This window comes from Acanthochromis polyacanthus, chromosome 10, assembly GCF_021347895.1.
Source record: "Acanthochromis polyacanthus isolate Apoly-LR-REF ecotype Palm Island chromosome 10, KAUST_Apoly_ChrSc, whole genome shotgun sequence".
Lineage (NCBI taxonomy): Eukaryota > Metazoa > Chordata > Actinopteri > Pomacentridae > Acanthochromis > Acanthochromis polyacanthus.
This window is the reverse complement of record NC_067122.1, coordinates 16,003,727-16,019,673: the sequence shown is the minus strand read 5'-3', so window position 1 is coordinate 16,019,673 and position 15,947 is coordinate 16,003,727. Positions and strand designations below refer to the sequence as shown.

The 15,947-nt window shown below is 40.0% G+C and overlaps 2 protein-coding genes across 2 annotated transcripts; both read right to left on the bottom strand.

Moving 5' to 3' along the window:
• Positions 1-4,263: 4,263 nt before the first annotated feature.
• On the bottom strand, positions 4,264-6,473 carry slc25a5 (solute carrier family 25 member 5). The gene is made up of 4 exons (XM_022196676.2): positions 6,271-6,473; positions 5,030-5,516; positions 4,782-4,922; positions 4,264-4,682 (listed from the first exon to the last, which is right to left on the bottom strand). The coding sequence occupies exons 1-4, from the start codon at positions 6,379-6,381 to the stop codon at positions 4,525-4,527; spliced, it is 897 nt and encodes a 298-aa protein (XP_022052368.1). The 5' UTR covers positions 6,382-6,473; the 3' UTR covers positions 4,264-4,524.
• A 255-nt stretch (positions 6,474-6,728) lies between these two features.
• Positions 6,729-15,720, bottom strand: slc25a43 (solute carrier family 25 member 43). Its single transcript, XM_022196673.2, has 5 exons — positions 15,281-15,720; positions 11,890-12,131; positions 11,496-11,668; positions 8,814-8,948; positions 6,729-8,365 (listed from the first exon to the last, which is right to left on the bottom strand). Exons 1-5 carry the CDS (start codon positions 15,550-15,552, stop codon positions 8,156-8,158), a joined length of 1,032 nt encoding a protein of 343 aa, XP_022052365.1. The 5' UTR covers positions 15,553-15,720; the 3' UTR covers positions 6,729-8,155.
• Positions 15,721-15,947: the final 227 nt, after the last annotated feature.

The following is a 15,947-nucleotide window of genomic DNA, read 5'->3' as shown; positions in this document are numbered from 1 at the left end:
CAGGATTTTACAATTTCAACTGGTCAAGGTGAAACGAAGCTTCAGTGACCTTTTATGTTTATGTTGTTTAGTCCGGGACCCAACCTCTGCCTCAGGATCCTCCAGAGGGTAACATGATACATGTGAGACAATTCATGGAAAAGTAAAGAAGACACAAAAACAAACATAAAAAGATTCAGTTTTTTTTCCACTGGTTGTGAAGTAATTGATCATTTTAATGGCTTGGGCCTACGACACAAATTTAAAATAAACTACCTGAGAGTAGCAGTGAAATGTCTGATAAAGTGACAAACACTGATAAAAACAGTATCTGAAAACTAACAAGCAGCTGACGTACTATAGTTGTTAAATAAATACAGTGGTGGGAAAATATATGTCCCCTAAAATATAGTGCAACGGGAGTATAAAGCAGCACAAAGTGAACAAAAAGGAAAGAACAAGCAGCTCAATGCTGCATTTTAGTACTTTACATTAAGAATTGAGTTACCTTCCACCACTGTAAATGATACTCAGACATTTTACTTCTTCTAGGAAATAACCAAAAGCAACCTAATAATATTATGATAACAGCCATCACATCACCAGAATATTACAATATTTCTTTTAAATATCCAACAACAACTAAGTTTAGTACAAGGCTGGGAGGTGTCAATTGTTGCATTTATTTCAATAAATTTTAATGTCTTTATTTATTCAGATTTTGAAAAATTTGTTACTTTGGATTTCCTCATGTTTCATTGCCCCATTCAGCCACCTCTTGCATCATACTTATCCACAGCACAGATAATTACAATGAACAAAAAATAAATAAATAAATAAATACATTTAATATTGTGCATTTTATCTGTCATCCTTTTTAATAAGAATGATCGAGGTATAGAATTCTGTTCAGTCTCTTGAGGTGCTTAATCACCACAAGGTGGCACTAAAACTTCATTTCAAGTAAATACTAAACAGAGCAGAAGATCAAAAGGATGCAGCTTTTTGATTTTCACAATAGAGAGAAAATGATGAGAGAGTTTGATCTGGTTATTGATCCTGTGCTGTCAAGCAAACACAAGAAGATGTGATGAGACTGCAGATATTTGTCAAAATGTTTGTATATGTACAAAAAGGAAAGATAGATAGATAGATAGATAGATAGATAGATAGATAGATAGATAGATAGATAGATAGATAGATGATCCCGATGTGTGGTTTTTCCTCATGAGTGGAAATCTCTGAGGTCATGACACTGTGGAGCAGTGACGTAATTCCGTCTAACAGCTGAAATTACGCAACACGATGGCTGACAGAAGGCTTTTAGTGACCAACAGTGAAGGGAAGCTTCAGTGATCCGTAGGCCTGCTTGTGGAGACTCACTCTGACTATCTAGTCCCTTCACAGAGTCCACCACAGCAGTGAGGGAAGGCTATTGTGTATTTTATTCCAGTACATGTTTCAGGTGCTATACTGTAGCACTGTGTTTGTGTACTTCTGGTTTCTGCTACTTTATAAATCTATTTTATTATATTTTATTACATTTTAGAAAGTAATATTGTACTTTTTGCTTCTATAAATTATATGAGGGTTTAAATATATTGCACTGTTACAGATTAAACAACCCAACAGCATAAGTAAAATAACCTTGTCCATTTTTCTGCTCTGAATAATAGTATTTTCATATATTTCTAGTACATTTTGCTAATAATGTCCATGGACTTTTACTTGTATTTAATTGTATTTTTACACTGTGGCTGTGTTATTTTTGCTTCGATTAAGATCCAAATCATTTCTCATCTACAACCTCAAATATAACAATGTAATACTAATGTGTTGAAACCCTTTCAGCAGAAAGAAATGAAACATTTACCAAAAACAACAGACAATTGTTTATCCCCACATACACTTGAAATTATTTACTTCTCCCCTGGTATTATATTTTTAAGTCAGTGTAATGTTTCAGTCTCAAACTGAAGGAAAACCCTGCATAAAATGAATATAATTTACAAATACTGGCAAATATGGATGAATTCAAGCACACATTGCAGATTAAAGCCGCCCACTGGCAAAGTACGCGTAGTTGTGTGACAGTGACTGCACTTGTTTGACTTGTTACTTATGTGACCTGGAGGAGTCGAGGCGTATCTTAAGCCACACAGACAGACAGTGTGTAAATGTCTGTGATCCCTGTTAAAGCTGTAATGGAAGATTCTCTGAAAGAAGGATTAGCTATGGGCTACCTGCTGAGAGGGGCTTTTGAGGATGGAGTGGTCAAACAGCATTAAAACTAATTTCCCCGGGTTAGAGGTCACGTCCAAGACTTTGTGAATGACTGAAAGGAAGATTAAAGTGCGTCCAGCTGAGTAAGTCGTGTAATCTGATAGTGCTGCTAAAACGAGGCTGTGCCCTCCATTCAGGATCAGTCTGGGTTAAGTGTCCAAGACGTTAGCGATTGTGTCTCGTCAAGATTAATTTGATTATTTTGAAAGTCAGTGATTTGATTCGAGGGGATGTTTCACCGGATCCAAATGTGAAAAAACACTAAAGAAACACCCTCCGGTGACAGAGTTAAACTTTTGATGAACTTTTAGAGCTGCACAATGGTTCAAAGAGCCTCACGCAACTTTTCTCATTCACTCAGATCATGCAGTCATAGTTTCAATGAGAGTAATTACAGCTGCACTGACTAAAGACTCTTGGAGGATTTCTGTGAAGTTCAAAGCCCTCAGCAGACTGAGATCCTGAGTGTGCTGCCATTAGTCTGGAACCTGAGTTACACACACTTCCATCAACTCATTTTTAATGTCAATTTAAGAGTACATATGTCAGATGGCTTCTTAATTGTCTCAATTTTTATATCCTAAAATGGAGAGACGGTGTTCCCAGTGGGCAGTAGCTCTTTAATTGGAGAATAAAAATGGCTGATAATAGCTGCCAAGCGTTCCTGTGACCCCACTGGAAGCTTGTAGCTCATAACACATAGTGATAGTGTACTACCGAATCCAAAAACAGACACGAGTGTGGACTCTTCACAAGGTTAACAGGAATTTCCCAGTGTGGATAGTTGTTTTGATACAATCAAAACATTTAACGGAGCTGTCCAATATTTAGACACACAGTTGACTACACTCTACAAAGTAAAACAGCACTCAATTAAACGCACGGTTGCAATATTTAAAAAAAAAGATTTATTATTTAAGTTTAACATTATTTTGATGAGCTGTGTTGACATAATATTGTTGGCAATTGCATCAACTTAATATCATGAGTCAAATTTCTGCAATTAACTAAATTCAGGTTGAGTTAACTTACTAAAACTGGCTTGATAACTTGATATTTCTTCACACTGAGTTCAGGATTTTAAGTTCTGTCCTCTATGGTAACATGCTCAGACAGTTTATGTTAATTAGAAATACATTTGATTGTAGAGGTAAAGCTGATTCCTTTGACTCAAATGTAGTTTGTTTCTTGAACACAATTTCAATAAAAGTTGTCTTAACTGAGATGATGATGCAAACAGTTTTGTTTTTGCTGAGTCTAAACATTACACCCTGCTTAGAGACCAGTAAGGACACAATGTCCTGCTCAGGCTACAACCAGCTCCAATCATGTGCTTCTCTACTCCTGCCAAGATCATGTATCAGTAGGATTTCAATTCTGACACGCCTCAAAATACCCATCAACACCAGCCACACACTAAACTAGGAAACTGCCCGCATTATCCGTTCCTTGATTGTTGTTGTTTTTTGTTGCATTCACTTGCTATAATGTGGAGTTCAGATCTTATCTTATTTGACAGAAACAGTGAATAACTTTTTTGTCATAGTGGTAAATAATCAAACAGCTCAGGTCAAAGTTCTCAGTCACACCAGTGGGAGGCAGAGGATGCCTGGCAGGAGATAAAAGTATATTTAGAAGGTTGGAATAATCCACGTCAGTACAGGTAATCCTGGTTGTTTCTCTGCAGGGAGTAACTTGTGCAAATGTTCTACTGAAACACCAGTATATGTAGACTGCACCAGCAAAGTGCCTGACTTACTGCGTATCACTTTTCTGCACGCATGTCTGGACTAAAATATTGTCAGCAGGTCAACTTTCTCAGCTGATTTTGGCTCACTCCCAACTACAACCTGCAGCTCTAAGCTTACACTTCACACAGGAGGCTGCCAAGCAGCTTCCTGAAGCAACCCGGCAGAGGACATGCACCACCAGGACACTTAATCACACTGTCTGTAACGGTACCCTTCACATGTGGCATTACATTTAAAACCAGGCAGGAGATTCACTCAGTAGGTTGCCTTTATTTTTGTCTTTTTTCCGGCAAGGTTCCTGTGTTCAGGGAATGACATTCTGGTGAGGGGCAAAACAAAAAAAGAGAAAGCATGGGCCAAGAGAAGAGAGCATAACTGATTCCCCCGGTACAACTAGTAGAAAATACTAGTTGGTCCCTATAAATATAGCTCTGCATTTAAGTCCTTCCAAATGTACAAGATATGTTACAGTTAAACTTCACAACATGAACAGTGGACATACAAAAACAACTTAGATGACTTTCTTGAGCTCATCATACAAGACGAGCACAAAGGCGCCACCCATGCCTCTGAGCACGTTAGACCAGGCTCCCTTGAAGAAGGCCTTGCTGCCCTCATCACGTGCAATCTTCCTCCAGCAGTCAAGGGTGCCAGTGTACATGATGTCGCCTGAGGGACAGAAACAGAATTACAGAAATGTCACACCGTTACTCTGTTAAGAGATCAGCAAAAACAGAGAGTTGTACTTTAATATGCTGTAGTTATTACCTCCTTTGCGTCCAGACTGCATCATCATACGACGACGGACGGTGTCGAAGGGGTAGGACACAAGACCAGCGACAGCTGTCACAGACTGAGCAATCATCCAGCTCACCACAATGTGTGTGTTCTTGGGATCTGGAAGCATTCCTGTAAGAACAACATCAATCAAGCAAATTAATTAAAGTCTAAAAGGCACGAAAGCCCCCTGAGAAGACAAGCATCGAGCTTTGCAATGTCTGATAACGAAGCCTCACCCTTTGCTGTGTCGTAGACGCCAAAGTAAGCAGCTCTGTAGATGATAATGCCCTGTACGGAAACACTGAAGCCCTGGTAGAGACCCTTGATGCCATCAGACTTGGAGATCTTCACCAAGCAGTCTCCCAGGCCTTTGAACTCGCGCTCAGCTCCCGCTTTGCCAACATCAGCGGCGAGACGCGTTCTGGCGAAGTCGAGGGGGTAGACAAAACAGAGCGACGTGGCTCCGGCGGCACCGCCAGATGCCAGGTTACCCGCAAAGTATCTCCAGAACTGTGTGCGCTTATCTACGCCATCGAGGAAAATCTTCTTGTACTTGTCCTTGAAAGCAAAGTTGAGGGCCTGAGTGGGGAAATATCGGATGACGTTGGCCAGATTCCCTCTCCAGAATGAGAGGAAGCCCTGCTCTTTGGGGATACGGACCACGCAGTCGATGATGCCTTTGTACTGCTTGTCAGCTGCGATCTGTTTGCTGGCATGTTGCACCTGTAATTAAAGAAGAAATACAGCAGTGCCTTAGACACAACTTAAAAAAGAAGCAGATCAGACACTTCACCTTTGTGTGACCTGTTAACCCTCTGACTTCTGTAAATCCCTGTGATTCTGATGTGTCTGACTGAGACGCATTTGCATCCATGTGCCAGGAAACAACTCTTTAAGGCATCCATTCAACAATTCACAGCCCCTCCTTCTCCTCCTCCTCCTCCTCCTGCTCCTGCTGCTGCTGCTGCTGAGCCCAGGCCCAATGCAGCAGTGGAGAGCCATGGCGCAAACCTCACTGTGACCTTGGCTGTTTGATGTCAAGCGAAACTAATGACCTGTCATGGAAGAGGAGGACTTGTGCACCCCTTGGTACCAGTAGCCGGTCATGTGTGTCTGCTATAAGCCTCTGTATCTTGGTTTGGGAGAGACTGCAGCAGCTTTCAGGACGGTGTATTACGTAACAGGTCTGGTACGCCTCGATTATGCTCATTCCTCTTCTGAGTCTGCACCAATCTCTGGCAGAGCTGCTCCCGTTTACTATATTTAGTGCGGTTACTACTCCGAACAATAACACTATTTTTTGTCACTCCTTACTACTTTTTTCTTTACAGCAAGTTAAAAGCATCCCCATCCAAATTTCTCAACAAAAAAGGGAGAAAAATAGAAGAAAAATTCTACATCTGTACAGCATCAGTTTTAGCCAACTGACAGTTTAAGCTTGTGTTATTAGACGTCAGGCGCAGTGAAAAACACTCACCTGGAGCAGAAGTTTGACTCTCTCGATGGGGGCTACGGCTGTTTTGGAGATGGCAGCGGCAATACCACCAGCCAAGAAGTCCTTAGCGAAGGAAATAGCTTGTTCACTCATCTTCTGATGTTATCAGTCGCCGTCCCGCAACTCTCTCGGTGGGGTTTGCCGGTGGAGTTGAAATGGCCGAATCCAATCTAGAAGTAAGGGGATTTAAGGAGACTGAACGCGAGAAAAAACGTGAACTTCGACTCTCCCTTCTCATTGGCCTGCTGCAGGAGTAGTGGGCGGGGCTACATGATGCCCCTGGGCTCAGATTCGATGCTCAGACCTGTCAATCAAGATGAATAAGAAGCAGGAGCGACCGTTACTTTCTCCACAAGAGGGAAAGTTAAGTGTTGCTCGCTAAGTTAGTAGATAGTTGGATGTAATCAGGTTTCTGAACAAATCCACAAAAGACACTGTGATGCTAGTGGATTAAGTTTATTTTTTTTAAATCAAGCTCAAGGTTGAGTCAAATGTCAGCCTGGAGCAGCTGAGGCCTTAAGGCTAGTGTGGATAAAGGTCATCCCATCTGTTAATGTCCTTTGGCTGTCACTCAGATTCCCACTGTGAGGAGGACATGATTCAATCAGCTGACTGAATCCACGCAAAACCTGTCTTAGCATACTGATCCAGCCTGATTGACCGAATAACAATCAGGGAGCCTGTTAACACAAATTAAGAACATAAGAATGAGATTTAGATGCCAAAAGTGACAGAAGTCCTTAAATCATGAAGCAAAAGTGCAGAAAAACTCATGTAAAGCCATTCCAAATTTTGCTTAAGTAAAAGTAGTATTTATAAACATCAAAATTTATGAATAAATATGCAAGTTGGGTAGCTGTCAGCTTCCTCCTAAGGATCAGTAAAGTCTTATCTTTCCATGTAACATCGGCAATGCAGTAATGACTTATTTTACTGATTTGAATTTGCAAATTAACTACAATTTATAGATCTTAATTAAATGTAATGTTGTAAAATGTTATCTGCTTCTGAAGTATAATAGAACATAAATTTTAAAAATTGTACAAAAATGGTAATACTCATGTCAACATCACTTCAGGAGATGTGCTTTTCACCACTGTAAACAAGTTGGACTATAAGTAGAACAGACTTTCAGTTTTACTGTAGGGCAAAGTGGAGTCACCCACTGAAGGGGAAAGTGTCGCTCAGCAAACAGGAGGCAGTTTTATGTGACTTCAGGTTTGAAAATTTGAACAGCATTGTTAATTTTAGGCAGAAATTTGAGGGTTGAATGACAATTTGATCTCAAATTGAAACTGCAATTTGAAGCAATGTGGTTAGCAAATCACAAAGACTGCTAATAACATATAACGTACAAAAGAACACCTTAACAATGATGCCTCAGTATAAAGAAATATCGTAAGCACTTTTCTCTGATCACAATCCATGTTAGAACAAGTGTAGGATTGTCCATAACCTACTCAAACTTATAAAGCATAAAATCTTTACATTCATTATACATTAAAAATATAATTTAGCACACAGGCAGCTCATCATACAACAATCTCATACAGTCATAATATTCTGATTCTGCTTTACAGAGCACAAGAGCATTTTGCAACCTACTTTCTGTTCATATGCTATGGCACTATGTTACATTAACGCAGCAATAAGGCACATAATATTAGTTAAACGCTGTCAATATTTGGGAGTCAGTGAATGATTCATGAGAAAATAATACTGTCAGATACAATGACTAAGAGCTGAAAGAGGTAGAGTGTGGCTGGCAAGACATTATTTGCTTTCGTGTAATTTTTTCCAGTCTTTTGCTGGTCAGCAGTCTTGTTTCTTTTCTTTTTTTTAACCAGACATTTTCTTATGTGAAGCTTCACCAGCGATTTCCAAATGAACCCTCTGACCCAAAGTTTCTGTTTTTCAAGTAGCGCTTGACCTCCTCCAGCTCGGACGGCCCGAGGCTCTGGTCGACCCCGGGGGTGAGTTTGTAGCTCAGAGGGGAGATAATGTAGCCGTTGCGGTAAAGGCAAACCTGCTTACACATCTCGAAGCAGGTGAACAGAAGGCCAAAGTAGGGAACAATCTGCAAAGGAATGACAAGACATATGCGCAGATGAATGTATTTGAGTGTGACGCAAACACTTATAATCAATGACCTCAGATATGATTGTACGCCTTGACCAGAGATCCAAAAGTGAGGGCTTAATGTGTCTTCAACTTCATGTCAAACAATGTACAGCTATGATGATATTTGCAGCTGTAATAGGAGAGTGGGACATGCTGTTCCACCTTGCTCGTGATACCCCTGCTATGAATTCACACTGAACATTGCTTTCATGCCCCGCCTCCCCCTTCTCAGTCCCGCTGTTGAGCAGGCCATGAGTTACAAGCCTTTCACTGTCATAAAGTCACTCATGCTCCTGAGCACGTGAAGTTATTTCAGTTCCGACTTGTCTGCTTGATCGTGTGTTACAAACAAGTGCTCTGTCCACACGCATGATCAAATACACCCAGATTTAAGTGAGCCGTACCTTTATTGTGTTTGCAGTGAGGCCGTTCCACAGCGACAGTACGCCCTTGTTTCTAACAACCTGCACGAAACAGTCGATCATTCCCGTGAAATGGACGTCGACTCCGCCGAGATGGGGAAGACGGGCACTCTGTGCCTGAAGAAGCGAAAATAAGCATCAATGAAGCAGCAAAAACTGCCAATAAAGTAATAAATGGAAAGGTCAAGTGAAGCCCGATAGGCGTTGTCTTAAAATTGTGTGCTGTGTGTAATTTCATTATTTATTTATTAGTGGAAGTAGTGCAGTAAAGGCAAAATGAGCCTATTGTCTCCACTGTGGAAATCAGAAAGTGCTTGATTGACTATAAGATACACGTCACTGTGTGTTTAGTAGCAACTTATCAGAATAAATTTTTAAAAAATCTTTAAAAAATGCATTTATACAGATAAGCCACCACAGTAAAACATTACATTCATTGCAAGAATATGATCAAATTTTAAAACAATGACTGAAAAGTACCATTAAAGATTGAGAGAATTATTTGCACAAGCATGTAAATGTGGCAGTACTGCTGTGTATGAATTATAGCACAGGACTCCTCCAGGGTGACACTCTGTTGTTACCCACAGCTCTGCAGACTGAGTATCATGAGACTGAGAAAATGTATCTTCACTATCGAGGTTCTCAAAGGGAACACGCAGCAATGAGACTATTAACAGTGTCCACACAGCTTCATTTGTAGAGAAGGTAAACTACACTTAGCTTAAATCATTACCCTCAGCCTCTCCAAACATCCTCAGCTGGTTTTCCGTCATCCATTCTCTGACCTGCATTTAATGTTTAACTCTGAGCTTCTCCTGAACTCAGACTGCAGCTGAATCTGTAAGTGAAACCATTATGAAAGGTTGTGTTTCTCAGTAAGGCGATGTCGGCGTGATGGTCTGATGAACTGGAGGCACACAGCTCTCTATGCGCCTGCTGTCTGATAGTGACCGGCTATCTTTAGAGAACTTATCTATAGCTTCTGCAGACCTGAGGCACATTCACATTCCCAGCTGCTGTTCCAACCTTGTGCTATCTAATAATAAAACCGGATGTAGTATTCTGTCCTCTGCAGCGCCATTGTTCCCCATGTGTCCTTTCTAACGTACAGAAGACGTCTCAGAGTTGATTTAAAGGGAACACAGTGCACATCAACATGATTGTAAATTAATGCACATATAAATAAAATACCCCGACATTAAAAGTAAGTAGAGTGATTTATTATGAAAGAGACACCGAAAAGCCTTATTTTTTTAATGTTATTCTGCTGGTCAAGGTTTACTTTCCATGCTTACAAACACTGAATGGCCAAATGAGGTCAGCCTGTGTTTAGGTGAACCACCACTGCCCTCTAATGGACAAAAGGTGGTAATGCAGCCCCTGTGCAGGAAATCTGGTGTTTTATTTCCCAATTATTCAATCAGCAGTAGATTGATTTCAAGAGGAACAGTCGTTTTAATTAAAAGAACCACTACATTAACTCCAGTTTTTCCTTCAAGACCTTAAAGAAAGCAACTAAAAGCCGATAAATCTTTAGTGGACATAACCCTTAGTGGCTATTAATTGACTGATTCAGAACAGGCAATTCTATTAAATTTTGATGTTGGCTCAAGTTAATTTTTATTTATGTAGCACATTTAAAACAACAAACATGAAGCCAAAGTGGACTCCAGTGCAAGAATAAGATTAATGGTAGAAATTTAAGTTACAATATTATTTACTATATAAATACAGCAGACAAATAAGAATATTAAGGTTAAGACCCTTCAATGACATATAACAAAAGGGCAGTTCATCAATTTGAAGATTAAGATCAAAACTGTATAATATTACTTAGTATACTACTTTGCTAATTTATAATTTTATGTTTACTCCCTTCAAAACTATACATGGAAAATTCACGAAATCTAAACTCCCACTGAGAAAGTACTTGTGTCAAATGTACTGATTAATTTCTGCAATTATGTGCTTTTCATAGCCTAGCCGCGCTAGACAACCCACGACAACGAATTTAATTCTCTGCCAGGGTGGGTCTAGTTACCCTCCATAAGGCTCGAGGCTGGATTCTCCTAAAACTGGCCGGACCAATCACCATGAAGTGTAGAGTCAGAAGGCGGGCGTAACTAAGTGACAACAGAGGCACGACGATTCTGACAGAAACAACCAGCGCACAATAAACAGTTATCTTTCGACTCGGCTTTGGCCACAGCCCTTAAAGATTTGAAGCTAAAATTCAACTTGAAAGATAAACAAAGGACGGCACTGAAGTGTTTCATTGAGAAGAAAGACGTATTTGGACTTATGCCGATGGGATATGGCAAATCCTTAATATACCAGTTGGCTCCGCTGGTTGGGAAGCTAATGGGAGTTAGCCACAATCTGCCGGCGCTCCAGGAACTACGTCACCCTATTCGTTGCGCTGATTGGTTGTATACCTACCCAATTGCGGCAGAGTGATTTGAAAGACAACTTTTTAGCCCGCCTCCCTCCCTGTCGAACGGCCCTAGACCCTTGTGCCTTCAGAAACATGGGTCTAGCGTGGCTAGGCTATGCTTTTCACTCTAAATCACTGAAATCCTTTTTTAATAGGCCCATTTCAGTTCTCCAAAAAATACTACAGCCCACATAAAGAAGCAGAAGAAGAAGTGTTCTGTGACCTACTTGCATTTTCCGCTTTACAGTCTCAAAAGGGTGTGAGAGGGTTTGAGCCACTCCTGCTGCCAGACAGCCATTAATGAAGTTCTGCAAGGGAGTGAAGCGAAAAGGAGGCTCCTGCCAGAGCTTGTCCAAGTTCATGTAGACCGCATAGCATCCGAAAGAAAAGGGAAAAGCTCCTGCAGACAAATAAAATGTACTGTAAGTTACGGCAAAACACAGCATTAATAAAATGTGTAAAGATCGAGTTGATAGTTAATATGTTGGTCATTAAATCACCAAAAACTTCATTACTGCAAGATAAAAAAAAAGTGAAAAGCAGATTTACTTTAACAGCATTAATGTCTGATATCTCAACACTATAAGATATTATTTAGTTTGTGTTACTGTGCATACACACCCACGACGGTGAGAGAAAATCCCCTGTAGAGGGCCAGCAGCCCTTCATTCCTGTAGATCTTCGACAGTGTGTGAACTATGCCGATATATGTGGGCTGTCTGCAGTTTTGAACGATGAGTCTGGTCTCTGCGACCTCCAGAGGATACGTGACCAGAGCAGCAGCAACTCCAGCCAGTCCTCCAGCCAATAAAGCCCTCCACTGAGAGATGAAGCCCTGCTCATCCATGTGAAGGTGGACGATCCTGCACAGAGGAGGGCAAAACACAATCAATAACACTTTATTGTAGGCAGATTGATGGGATTATTTCACAACGGAAACATTTGGTTTCAGTTATGATATATTTGTTAGCCCTTCCATACATATTTACCTTTTAGTTTAGTGTTGGAACATCAACAGCTGGGTCACTCTATTCTAAATCATCAGTGGTATTCATGTGGATGTTTGACATGGACCACCCCACCTAAACATTGTAGGTCAAGCAACCCCTCCAACCTCATGGCAACAGCAGTCCTTGATGCCAGTTGCACCCCTTAGCAGGACAATGCTGAGGGTGGCATTGTTTTGTATTACTGTGACATGCAACTACAAACGGTACGAAAAATATTGCCGGTTGACTACTGTATTATCAATTGTTTTGTTAATGTGGGCTCAAAGATGGGACTAAAACAACAGATGATTTTTTGTCAATTCACCCATAATTAGAGACTATTTGATCTACTTGTCCAGTCATGCAGATTCTAAGTTAATGATGAGAGACAACAGTTAAAATTTCCGGCTTTCTATCTTTAATAGTTTCTCAGACATTAACATTCAGACATAGGCTCAGTTTAAATGTGAGAAACAAGCTTGCCACTAGTGTGTTGAGAATTTATCTCAAAAAATGTTGATGCATCAAGCTAAAATATCTACATAAATATCTGTATTTTAAGATGTAAAACTATTAGGCAAATAATAGATGCTTGTTTGGAAATTGTTCTAAAAATCTGATCATTTTAAATAGATTGATCAAGCTGATTTATACATTAGCTGATAGACTGAAAATTCAAAAACATTTTTTGGTATTAATCACTTGTTGAGGTATTTAAGTAATGAGGGTTATCATTTATTAATTGCATCCTTTTAAATGTGAGGATTTGCTCCTTTCCTTTGTTTGGTATCACTGTATATTGATCTTTCTTTTGAGGGTAATAACCATTGAACTGCTCAAAGAAATGATTTTTTTGGCCTCTGGGGGAAGTATGATGGAGATTTATTTCCAGCTTCAATTATTTTGTTTCATATACTAAGACATTAATAAGTAAAGAAACTAATTTAGTTGCAGCCTTTGTTCAATACACCGAAAGGTGCCTTGTTTATTAATGCATCATACCAGTGTTTCTGTATTGCTGTGTGCCTGCAAAAAATATCAACTGCATTCAGGACATTTGGGCAGGTGCTATTATTTAAGTGAGTAATAAGAATCTCTCTGCAGACATCTATCAGGAGGAAGTAATTATTTTTAAAGGCCATTAAAGAGAAGCCTGCTACAGAGGAGCACATGAATAACTAAAGCCATGCGTGTGACTAAGACAAAGAGGGGTTTCTTTTCCTGGAAGGCAGTGTACAGAACAGGACATTCAGCGGTGTTTACAGCCGCACACGTGTCTTCAGGCGTCATAGGAGCCTCCTCTCTGATAGTTTCGTTAAAGTTCACTGACAGCAGATCGTGGATTTATGACTGGATGCCAGATAACTGTTGTCGTTACTACTACCTGCCCTGTATGTTTGCTTAATTATCAGCTGTCAGCACTGCAGCACGTTTTGTCCGGTAGTAACCTGAGGGATTTTCTGGAAAGTTTATGCCCTGAGTTCTGCCTCACAGGTACAACTTCCTCTCACGCTGGATGATTTGTTTATATCCCACAGGACTGTCAAACCACGGTCCAAAAGTACCAAGAACGAATGTTTGTGTGTTTAAACTAAGTCTGCATATGTCTTTCATTGGTAATTAATTCCCTAAAATGTGTCATCAATCATTTGCACAAAAATTGGGGGGGGGGGGGAGCCCATACTGTCATTTTCAGACTATAACAAACCACAAAAGCACTCATTTTGCTATTACAGATGGCACTCATTATTCCATTGTTTATATACTGAAGTCTTTAGTCAACTTACTAAGTCAATCAATATCTGTGGATCTATTGTGATAACCGATAACGAAATGTTTTAAGCAAAATATCTAAGTTTACTATATTAGTTTCAGCTTATGAACTGTGTTTTAAATATAGACAGGAAAATGTTTAGGCTTGGGCAGCATTTGAGGACTTAATTGTTGACTACAATCAAACAATTCATGGAGGACACCATCAATGATTTATTTGAGAAAATAACCTGCAGATTAACTGCTTTTGAAAAAACATATGTTTGTTCTAGCTGAATCAAAGCTGTCATTTAATGTGGGGCCCTGCTGACCACGCTACAATGATTGGATTACACCACAGACTGTTACTGAGCTTTGACAATTATAGTTTGCCCTATTATGCACCTATAACCAGGCATAATTTGCACAACAATCTAAACATGAACTCATTTTATTTCTTTTTTATTTCTTTGGGTAATTCTGCTTGGTATATTTATAGCTCTTATTGCTTGAATTGATTCATTTGTTTTTAAAACTTACTTTCCGTACATTGCTTGCTTGACTACACTTTGAATGAGGCTTTTGTATCTTGATGTACTCCAAATTTAAATAAAAAACTAAATGATTGAAATTGAAAACAGTTAAGGATCATGCTGGTCTCACTTGATTAATCCACTAATAGTTTCTCAAGTTGTAGCCTAGGTGCAAAACACAATAAAACATTGCATGTTTAAACACAATAAGGAACACTGAAGTGACTTGACTGTTCTGTGAAATATGTAAGTGTTTTGTGTGTTCATGATGCGTTTTGAAATTTAGAGCCACAGTAGTTTGACTCGGACTGCCTGTGAGACAATCCTCAGGGCTCAGTTATCTGGTACTTTAAAAACACGCTGTGTATCGACTGAGCGAATGCTGCCTTCTGATTGGCTGAAAACAGACGCTACGCCTCATGCGGTGAAACAGGAAGTACAGCTTTAGCTGTTGGAATGAAAATAAACAAACTAAACGAAAAATGTTTTTATTTAATCCTGTCACATAATTAAAAAAACGTAACACACATAAATGCCTTTGTGCTACATAAGTTAATGTGTGTCATCTGTTATTTTAAACTCTTCATCACATAAACGTGTTAAGTCAAAGTCAGCTAACTGAGTTGACTAACAAGCTAATTTAGTATAAATGTGTGTAAAGAAGCACGGAAGAGGTTGTTCGGTGGATGTAATGTGTCACAAACTGGATTCAGACGATTCAGACTGAGTTTCACTTACTTTTTGTATGTTGTGAGATGAACAGCCGTGTAAGGAAACAGCCGCAGACAAGAGGCGAGGTTTCCTTTCCAAAACCCTCGGAGTCCCTCATTCTGGTAGATGATGAGGAAACTTTGCCAGAAGCCTCTTTTACAGTGAAAAGTTCCCACCTGGCTTTTAATTTTAACCACCTCCAGAGGCGACGTGACCGTTTTGCTGAAAACTCCGGAGAAACCGACGCACAGGAAGCTCTGGGAGCTCGTCAGCCTGTTGTCCTTTTTCACTGAGGCCATCCCCGTCCACCACCTGCGATGATTTCTGCTTTCTACGAAGCACAGCGGAGGATATGTTTGTGCAGGTCACACATCTAATTATAGACAGCGAGGAGGTGTCCGTCTGCTGTCCCGACCAGCGGTGTTATGTGACAAACTCACGTCACTTTGAGCTGAGGCCAAGCAGTGACCACTAGGGGACGCTCTGTGACCTATTTTAACCATAGACTATGTATACAGTCTGTGGTTTGAACACAGAAACCTGCATGCAGCTGTGCAAACATCAGGGGGATACATGCCCCTGATGCACACTCTAAATACTTTTATTACTTTTTATTACCTTTGCTTACTTAAAACCCCTTAGATTTGGTACACTTACTTTTAAAAATACAGATTTGCGTCCTTATTTTAAAATA